The sequence below is a fragment of the Callospermophilus lateralis genome, chromosome 3 (genome assembly GCF_048772815.1).
Source record: "Callospermophilus lateralis isolate mCalLat2 chromosome 3, mCalLat2.hap1, whole genome shotgun sequence".
In the NCBI taxonomy this organism is placed as follows: domain Eukaryota; kingdom Metazoa; phylum Chordata; class Mammalia; order Rodentia; family Sciuridae; genus Callospermophilus; species Callospermophilus lateralis.
The window spans coordinates 194,478,918-194,489,403 of NC_135307.1; the positions used below are offsets into that span (position 1 = coordinate 194,478,918).

General features: G+C 50.4%; 1 protein-coding gene across 2 annotated transcripts; it reads right to left on the reverse strand.

Annotated features, from left to right (window-relative positions):
• Positions 1-280: 280 nt before the first annotated feature.
• Positions 281-9,922, reverse strand: Pigt (phosphatidylinositol glycan anchor biosynthesis class T). Of its 2 annotated transcripts, none has more exons than XM_076852045.1 (12): positions 9,701-9,922; positions 9,347-9,524; positions 7,034-7,161; positions 6,635-6,735; positions 6,388-6,474; positions 5,759-5,846; positions 5,553-5,650; positions 5,297-5,462; positions 4,124-4,324; positions 2,152-2,317; positions 1,956-2,039; positions 281-1,139 (listed from the first exon to the last, which is right to left on the reverse strand). In XM_076852045.1, the coding sequence occupies exons 1-12, from the start codon at positions 9,885-9,887 to the stop codon at positions 887-889; spliced, it is 1,737 nt and encodes a 578-aa protein (XP_076708160.1). In that variant the 5' UTR covers positions 9,888-9,922; the 3' UTR covers positions 281-886. The 2 variants fall into 2 exon arrangements, with proteins under 2 accessions (XP_076708160.1, XP_076708159.1); XM_076852044.1 differs by having other exon boundaries at positions 281-1,157.
• Between the last annotated feature and the right edge of the window lie 564 nt (positions 9,923-10,486).

The window sequence follows — 10,486 nt, forward strand, 5'->3', positions numbered from 1 at the left end:
GGTGACAGGACTGGTTCTTAAGACCCCCGACCCCTCCATCCCGCCCCCAACCAAGGACAGAATGACTCAGTCAGGGATTATGCTTATAGAAATACTAACAGCCAAGCCCGGGGAGTTCTGGGAATCACATCAGAGAGACAGGCAAGAAGCAGGAGCAGATGACGAGACAGCGGCATTCTGGTGACAGTGGGGTGGGGGAGGTAGGAGGTCCTGTTGGGTCACCCAGCATACAAGCCCTAGTCCCTAACTCATCCGGGGCCTTAAGGAGAGGAGGCAAAGAACCAGAAGAGTAGCCATCTTTATTCCACAGTCAGTAAATCCCACCACCACAGTGATACAAACTCTCCAGCACACTCTACTACCCAAGCCAGTACCGCACTGTGTGCGCGTGCGCAGTACTGGGGACTGAGCCCAGGGGCATGCTACCACTGAGCCACATTCCCAGTCCTTTTTATTTTGTACTGTGAAACAGGGTCTTGCTAAATTGCACAGTTGGCCTCAAACGTGCAATTCTCCTGCCTCAGTCTCCCAAGTCACTGGGATCACAGGTACATGCCACCACGCCTGGTTCCCTAACCAAACTTTCTGCAATGACGGAAACACTGTTCTGTACCGTCCAATGCAGTGGCACTAACCCTTTTGGCTACCGAGCACTTGAAGTGTGGCTACCACAGCTGAGTGAACACATTTTTAGTTTAATTTAAATTTAAATGCCACATATGGCTCATGGCTATTATACTGGACAGCACAGCTCTAGACCCTGGCCTGGTCCAGGGCAGTTTGGTTCAAAAGCCAACTCTGAGGAGAGCAAGTGACAGGAAGAACCCTGGGGTCACCACCACCCATCCCAGAGACAAACGGCAGCTGCAGTTGCTGGGGGCACGTCTCAGAGTGGGGGGACCCCGCGGGCACGGCGGATGAGGTTGGCCAGGCGCTTAGCCAGGCCGCCAGTGCGGGGCTCCTCGATGTGGAAGGTTCTGGTGAGGAGGTTGTAGAAGGAGCCGTAGCACACGGCCACCACGGTGCACGTGAGGCAGATCACGTTGTAGGGCATGCTGAAGTCGGGCGTCGGCAGGCTCACCAGCAGCGGCTCGGTGTAGAGACGTATGAAGTAGCTGGAGCCATCAGAGACTGGGAACCTGGGCAGGGCAGGAGTGCTGAAGCAGGACGGGGTGCTTCCCCTCAGGGTCATTCCGCAGCCTTGGTGGCCAGTGTACCAAGGTTCTCTCAGCCTTGAAATCTTTTTTTTTTTTTTAATACCAGGGATTGAACTCAGCAGTGCTTAACCCCTGAACCACATCCCCAGCCCCCTTTTTAAAAAATCTTTTATTTTGAGACAGGGTCTCGCTAAATTGCTGAGCCTCAAAATCTTTCAACAGAAGGCACCTTACAGGACAGCCAATACCTAAGCCTCATCAAAGGAGAGCCGCCAGGTGCTGCCAGGGAGGAAAGGGCCTGGGCCTGGGCCTGGGCCTGGCGGTGCGCGGCTGCCTCTCTGAGCCCAGCCTCAGCCTAAATGATGCTCCTTAAAGAAGTTCCTAAATAACCCAACAGGCTGCTCTCCAAACCCCTCCATCTATCCCTTCCAGAACAGCCTCCGCTCTGACTGTGGCACAGGGAGGAGAGGAACAAGGCTGATTTCTTCGCTGTTGTTTCCCTGATGTGCTCTGAAACAGCTGGGAGGTGCTCCATTAGACAGCCATTCAAGAGAGTCAGGGAGGAAATGAGGGCTGAAGCACTGCCACTGTCACCTACTTTCTCTTCTAGAAGCACTTCAGGATCATTTTATAAAGTCTTTACAAGAACCAGGGACTGCTGGGATTTTCACTAGCACTGGGTGGAACCCACACGTTACTTTGGAAGAGGTAACATCTGCACCAACCTACCCCGCAGGAACCTGCGCAATGCCCAGCAGGCAGCTGAGGGCAGTGCATCAGAAGGGCCTGGTCACTTACAGGGTGTTGAAGAGGGGGCTCCCTTCCCAATCCACTGGTTTGGCTGCCACCATGCTGGGCACAAGGGCGCTGAGGACAGATGGGCTGCAGAAAAGCAGAGACATGGCTCATTTTCCTCACTGATTCCCTGACAAAGGGGTAAGTGGCATAGGGCAGATCAGGAAGGTGGGGGACAGCCTGTGGGGATGGATCTCACCTGACATAGAAGCCGTGGTTGGGGTCCGGGGTGTACTCAGTCCACTTGAGCAGTGCCCGCTCAAACTGGATGGAGACCTTGGTGACTGAGTTGGCCGGGAGCTGGATCAGCATCTCCAGGAGGTGGGGCTGCAGCCGGTCCTGGGCAGGCTCATAGTGGATGTAACCTGAGACAAAGGTCCACCATCCCTCACTCCTGGGTCAGACTCCTACCCACACCTGTTTCTACCATTTGCCTGAGGGCCACAATCTGGATGCCTAAGAGGTGGGTTTTGGATCACGGAAGCCAGGTAGGTAGGGAAGGAAGCAAGGTCTCAAGAGAGGGAGAGCACATTCCCAGGAAGCAGTCCTGGATGGGTCAGGAATGCTGCAGGCTGCTACCCACTCTCCACATCCCTAAAACTGGGGTGCAGACACCTAATGCTGATGTAAGGAAGTTCACAGGACCACCTGGGGATTCTTGTCAAAAATATGGGACAAAAATCTAATCAAGTTTCTAAATCTAATCACCAATGCACAAGAAATGTAGGGGATGGAGGGACATGTTGAACACCAGTACAAGGACAAATCCAGAATGTAGAACATTCTGAACCACAAATGACCTCATTCCTCCAACAAACACACAGCACTGGAGGGAAAAAAGAGAGAGCCAAGCAAACTGCTCGAGATTAGAGAGACTTAAGTGTGCCACACCAAACACAAGACGGGAATAAGAAGGGAAATCGAGAAGGAGAGGAGGAGGGGAACTCTGCACTTTCTGCTCGATTTTTCTCTAAACCTAAAACTCTCAAAGTTTATTTTAAAAAAAATGAGACATTTAAGAGACCCATCAAGCGAATGTGATGCAAGAACCTTGTTTAGATCCCAATTCAAATGAACAACTATACAAGGTTATGTTTAAGACCAGAGGGGAAAGCAGGAGTGATAATGATACAGTTATGGTTTTTGAAAGTCCTTTTTCTGAATACTTAAAGATGAGTTGACACGACATCTAAGATTTATTTAACAAGTGTCAGCAAAAAAATAACCAAACCAACTTATTACAAAAAAAAAGAGGGCTGGGTTATGGCTCAGTGTCAGAGTGAGGCACTAGATTTGATCCTTAGTACCACATAAAAACAAATAAACAAAATAAAGATATTTTTAAAAAAAGATTAAAAAGAGGAGAAAGATGAATATAAATGCCAGGCAGCTGGGGACCACAGAAGCTGGGTGATGGGCAGAGGGGTTTGTCACACTAGCAGTATGTGTTTGAAGTTCTCCAAAGTAAAAGGCAAAACCCCAAACAAAATATCTGGGGAGGATGATTGAAATTGATATTGTGAAGATGGCACAAATAATGATGCTGAAAATAAGCAAAAAGAGGTTTGAAATTATGGGAGGCAACAGAGCTATTTAAAGATTTTTAGTTTTTCATTGGGACACGATACAGCCTGTTCCTAAATCAATCTCCCCCAACATGAAGGAAAAACAGGGCATTGGAGCCTGTGCTGGACACTTGACAGAAAGCACTCAGCACATACCAACATCTCCTCAGAAAGTAAAAACTAAATTTTAAATCTGCACCTCTTTACCCTCCCAAGAGGTGAAAGCCATCTCCCTGAACTCTGCCACCTTCTTAGCTTCCAAGACCTATTTCTCTTGCCATCTCTTTCTTATCTTAATGAGGCTGTGAGTCACAGGATGTGCCCAAGGCTCCAGGAAGAGAAAGTCAGTGAAAAGATCAGAAGCTGCTGCCCTCAGACTGTGCTATCAAGAATCACCAGTGCTGTGTGTTTTCATTGTATTGCTTTATAAGCAACTTCCAAATACGACACACTGAGGCTTTCTGCTCCATTTTCCAAATGATTCCTAACTCTTCATGCCTGTGCAGGCCTTCAGAGGTATTTCAGGAACTACCCTGAAAAATGAGAGTCTGGGGGGTCCTGGAGAGAGAATGAGCTGGGGGGTCTGGCTGGGACTCAGCTCCTCACTTGGTTTGTTCTCCTTGCCCTTGGAGGTGATGGTGAGGGTGTGCACATACAGCCGTAGGTACCAGGGCACAGTGTCCAGCAGCAGCACCGGGAAGGCCCGGTAGGGGTGGTTGTTGTAGAGCAGCGTGCTCAGCTCCCCCTTCTGCAGCCCATAGCCGCTCACGTAGCGCTGGGCGTGGAGGAAGGGCACTGGTGGGGCTTCTGCAGAGAAAAGGAGCACCTGTTAGCTCCTAAAGACAAGGTCAGGGCTAAGTCAGGGAGCAGATGGGGAAAAATTCTGCCATTAGAACTAGAAAACCTGGGCTCTGGAATCACCCCTCTTGCCTGGGCCCCCAAGAGAGGACAACCGGATTACTATTATCTACAAAGTGCTCATGCGCCCAACATTGAGCCCCCTTCCAACCCAAACCAGGTGTGCTCAGGACATCCTGCCGGTTCCCTGGGTAATACTGCACAGGGTCCGAAGGAACTGATGCCTCCCTTGTCCCATACCTATTGTTTCTTGAATGCAGCATCCTCTTTTTTACCATTCTATATCTAGGCACATGGCACAAATTCAAAAATACCTATGAATACATGAATGAACGCCACATTTCACATTAAGTATCACATCCAATCCACCAGGTACTACTGTCCCTGTTTTGCAGTTGAATACAGGGTTAGGAACTGCCCAAAGTCACACAGCTTGGAAGAGCTGCAGTCAGAACAGGAACACATGACCCCAGAGATCTGGTCTTAATGGGTTTCTGTTTTTGTTTGGGGTACTAGGGATTAAACCCACAGGCCCTGGATCACTGAGCCACATCCCAGTCCTTTTTATTTTTGAGACAGGGTCTCACTAAGTTGCTGAAGCTAGTCTCAAACTTGCAATCCTGTCTCAGCCTCTTGGAATGCTGGGATTATAGGAAGGTGCCACAATGCCCAGCAACCCTATGACTTCTAAAAATGATTATATAAAGTCATTAATTATACAAATTGAGAGGTTCTGCTGCAGCACTTCCAACACATATGTCATGCGTTGATCATGTCTACCTTCCACCTCTTGTCCTCCCTTCTTCGCCCCCTGCCTGCCCTAAGATCTTCTAGCAAAGACAGGACAGTGAGTGTTTCCCTAGGAGAAAGAATTCCTCTAGCCTTTGGGGGCCCTGATGGCCTGCTCACGTGCCCACTCACCATTCTCCGGGGGTCTCTTCCACTTGAGCTGAAGGTTGAGGTTGCGGGAGTTATTGATCATGGCTGTGTCAAGCAAGTCATAGACAGCATAGGTCTTCCGGGTGCCAAGGATGACGTCTTGGTATGTGGTGGTGGGGGGTGGGTTCACCTCCAGTGTCTCATTGTCCTGGGAATACAAAAGCCACAAAGGGCTGAGAAACCAGCAGAGGGGCAGGCTGGCCCTGAGGAGAGGGGGTGTAGCTGGAGGCCTCGATACCTGGTTGTAGCTAGTGACATCCACATAGACTCGGCTCTCTGAAGCCAGGGGGCAGGGCTCTGTGAGGGTTCGGGAGAACATCCGGAAGAGGGACCAGTCTGAGGATCAGAAAGCAGGGCTGAGCAGGGCCTAGTAAGGGTGGCCACACAGATAAGGCAGGGTAGGGATGGGTGGGCAGGTGGAGGCAAGTTGCCAGGGCAGCTTACCTTTTTTCCCCTGCCCTGTGATGAAGGCGTCAAACACAACCGTAAGGGTCTGCCTCAGCTCCCAGGAGATGCTGGTACAGCGCGCATTCTACCACAGGGGCCAGATGGCAGGAGTGAGGGGCCTCACTCTCATCCAACCACACAGCCTCAAGGACTCTGAATCGGACACAACCCTCATCTGTGCATGCATATTCACATCTATGATCTGTTCCCATTCACTACTGAGCACTTGACCCTGAGTCAGACCCTGATGACTTTCTGTGCATCACTTTGATGAACTGTCACAGCAGCCCAGGAGCTGATTCTCCTACCATTCTCACAGAGAAGAGAACGAGGCTCAGGGAAACAGAATGACTCACTCAAGGTCATGCCAGCTGGCAAGGCACGGGGCTAGCAGTTGTACTCACACAGCTCTGTTCCTAACCACAATGCTCCATGATTAAGATTTACTGAGTACTCGCCTGGCAACCACGCAGTTTCCTTGGTGCATGGATAATGCCCCACATAACTATTATCATATCTGCCACTTACTTCTCATTCAACCAGAGCCAGACAATGGGCCACATCTGTACCTACACCTTCTCTCAGAGCCCCCATATGGTGGTCACCCTCTTCCTCCAATGACTTACTCGGCAGACAGGGCGGATGTGCACTGCCTGGGAGTGGTAGCTGGTGTGGAACAAGCGGTCAGCCTTCAGCAGCACAGAGAGGCCTGCCTAGACAAGGCAAGAAGAGATGAAAGGTCAGAGACCTACATGGAGCACCTGGCATGGGGCACCAGTTCTCTTAAATGCCCCCTGGCTACCAGGCTGCAAACGGGCCAATTCTGTCCCCTCTCTGGGGCTCCCACCCACACTAAGACCACCCCGGCCTCACCTTGGAACTACAGGGCAAGAGCTTCTTCCATGGGGTGAGGTTCTCAGTGCAGACCACCTCCCGCGGCAGCACAGCATATCGCAGAAAGTAGTGGTCAGTATCTGAGGGAAATAGATACTGTCAGGGAGGCCTGGGGCCCTGCCCCTCAGGACCCACTCCAGAGACCGGGGAGACCACCCCTGCTCTCTACACCCCTCTCTAGCACCACCATCCAAACAGTCTCACTGACCCCTGGGGCAGCCGGGAGCAACGTAGGGACAGAGAGAGCAGGGTTTCCGGAGGCCTGCACATTGGAGGGATTTTAGATCAAGCCCAGGCTGAGGAGGGAAGAAACTGAGGGGAAAGGAGGAGAAGGTTGGGCAGAGGTTCCAGGAAGGAGGACTGCAGGGACTATCTCACCATTGGCCAGCCCCAGGGGTTTGAAGGAGGCTGTGGGGGTGACTGTGTTGGTGGAGTCAATGAAGTTGAGAGAGGCGCAGAAGATTCCTGAGAGGACATTACTGAGCTCCTTCCAGGACTTATCCACACTGGATGGAGACACAAACCCAATCACTGTCACAGGGCTGCCTTGGCTCCCTTACCCAGAGCCTGCAGCAAGCCTCCAAACCCTTGGTAAAAGGAGGCTGGATTCTCAATCATTAGACAGGCCAGAGGATAGAGTCAGAGCAACATCCCTGCCCGGCTCAGCCACTTCTTGGCCTCACTGTGCTCAGCCTCTCCGTCCTCTCTCCTCTGGACAGCCCTCATCGCCATGGATCTCTGCTCAGGTGGATTCCTGCCTAGGACTGCCCTCCTCACTCTTCTCTGCCCATCTTTCAGGTTCGGCGTCCTGGCCCCTCATCCGGGAAGCCTTTCCCGCCTTCCTTAAGCATAGCCTCCTCTGTGCTGCTGTAGTTCTGAGCATCCAAGGTCCACTCTGGGAGACGGCCTGGTTATCAGTAGTATCTTGTCCTAAGTACCTTTTCCCCTCAACGAGGCAGTGTGCAATTTGACAAGAACTAGTGTGGGTCATCTTTGCACTTTCCACAGTCACCATGCAGAGTGTTCTATTACTTCAGAGCAGACATCAGCTCACTGAGCCTCCCCGAGTGTGCTCGGCCGGCAAAGCAAGAGTCTGCCCTGTGAATACTAGGGGCAGGAAGGTAAGTCCTGGTCCTCTCCTCAGGTGGGAAGTCTTATATCCAAAAATCTCCTTGAACAAGGGGAAAACAACTATTCCTATTAAATTGGGTATCTTTTCTTATAGAAATATTAAGAGATTTATTCTCTAGATAAAAAATAAAAAGCATAACATTCAATAAGCACTAGAATTCTGAACTTCAGCTCAATATCATAGGCAATTATCACCGAGGGTAGACAGTGACAACAGAGCAGACAGAAAGTAAAGGCAAGGGAGCCAGAGTCAAGGCAAGAGCAAAAACTTTGGCCAATTGGGTGTGGGGTGGGGGATGGGGGCTATCACTGCTTGCTGCTTGTCTAAGATTGCTTTGATGCTGTAGTGGAGTTTTGTTGTTTTGTGGTGCTGGGGCCTGTGCATTTGAGGCAAGCATTCTACCAACTGAAGTTTTTGATAATCCTTTGTTCAGTACTTTTCCATTACTCCAATCCTTGAAGCCTGAAAGCTTTATCCAAACTCTCCTTAACCATGCTTTATTGAAAGTGCACAACACTGACCCACATAGCATTATTAAAAATTTTAAATTACTTTTTGATATTTAAATATGTCAGTTTTCACATTAAATTCTGGTATCTCTTGCTTAATGAGTCTGACCACATTAAGCCTCTATTGCTACATGGCAACAAATCATAGGTGATGGCTGTCCTTTTCAGATTGTCACACAAGCTCTTAGGTCTGCCATACTCATTTTATAATTCTCATTCCTATGCTTCTACCAATTTTTTGGGGGGGAGTACCAAGGAAAATTCAAAGTGTTCCTGTCTGCAAGCTCCCAAGGGTGCTTAACTACTGAGCCACATCCCCAGCCCTTGTTTGTTTGTTTGGGTGTTTTGTTTTCAGAACAAAGGGTCTCACTAAGTTGCTTAGGGCCTCTCAAAGTTGCTGAGGCTGAATCTGAACTTGCAATCCTCCTGCCTCAGCCTTCAGTGACACTGAGATTACAGGCATGTGCCACAGTGCCTGGCTCTATCAATGTTTTTATACCTTTACCAATTTACTTATCTGTGTGGCCCATGCATAGCATGCAATCTCTGCAACCAAAAAAGGCTGTACTCTTATCAGAACTGCCACAGCAGTCATTGGATGTGCCTGTGCTCCCCCAACCCCAGCAAACAGCAATTCCTCTAACACAAAGATCTAGCATCCTGAAGGTCAATTCTAGCCCACAAACATGTTTTGTTTGGCCTTATTATTTTGATGGTACTTGAATATGAATATGAAAATATGAACACCTTTTAAAAAGGTAATCAGTTCGCCAGGTTTCTACAGACTTACATCCAAAAAGCACCAGTCATTTATTGCCTCTGTAAGGATATATATGTGCTACCTCAAGTCTGAAAGAATTAGGAGAAATAAGTTTATTCAGCAAAGTAAAGCAGGCCACTCAAAGATAATCCCATTTGTTACTTGCAAAGCCAGCTCCAGTCCCATGAGTCGCAGTCCACTGGAACTGTTATGCCCAAGCAGTGGCAGAATGAAACATCTTTCCCTGCCACATTCCATGGTATGCAATAGGACGCAAAGTAGACACTCACTCAGTGACAGTGTCTTGGAACCAGACCCAGAGCTCTGCACCTGATGGGGCCTGCAGGTACGGTGGCCCCCAGTAGCGGGTTCTCCAAAAGCCTTGCGTGAATGACAGATGCAGCTCCCTCAGAGAATACTTGGAGATCAGCTGCCCCAAGGCTTTGGGGAAGAGCCGGTAATGAGACACTGGGGGAGAGAAAGCAGGTGAGTGGTGAGCCCCTCGCCTAATCGAGAGCCTTACCTGTGTGGCCCATGCATAGGGCCCACACCCAGGGTCCAGAACTCCACCGAGGGATGAGCCCCCCTTCCCAACAGAGCAGGCGCCACAGAAACCTTTCTCCGGGCAGACCTCACCCTCTCACCTCCTTCCCGCTGCAGCTCCGAATCCCAGCGTGTGCGGAACTGGAACGTAGCGGCTACATCCCCGGAGGGCAGCGGGGTGATGACGAGCTCCTCCCGCAAGCTGTCGCGTGGGGGCTCTGCATGGCCCCAACCGCCAGGCCCCAGGAGCAGCAGCACAAGCAAACCCAGCGGCACGGCGGCCGCCATGCCCGGGGCCGCTTCCGCCTCCCAGCGGCGCCCGCTCCCACGAAAGGCCGGCGACCAATAAGAAGAGCGTGTGAGAAGTGACTTCCGGTTCAGTCCCGGAAGCTGGGGTACGGTTGCTACAGCTACCGCCCCGAGAGTCAAAGTGATTTCCTCCTGGGCCGAGGGGTGTCCGGGACCGAGAGGACGCGGGAGTGGATGGGCAGATGTCGGGGCTAGGGGCTGGCTTGAGGACCCGTCCACTTCGAGGTGTTTCCACCCACCAGAAAGTGCTTAATAATACGGAGCGCGGCCTTGCCGCTTGATAGTTAAGGAAACGGTGAAAAAGGTCCATTATTTTTGCAAGCCCCACGAAAGGCCGGCTTCAGATTGTCTGGACTTGCTTGATCCAAACCTACCTCCTCGTAGGACAGTTTTGCTGCAAAATCCCCAAATAACTAACTGGTTATTTGGTATGAAAAGTTTCTAACCTACAGCAAAATTGAAAGAATGAGCACCTGTTTCCCCCTCACCTAGACGACACTATTAACATTTTACCATTCTTGTACTTGATCACATAACCTTCTAGAATCCATTAATCCATCTGGTTTTAATGCGTTTTA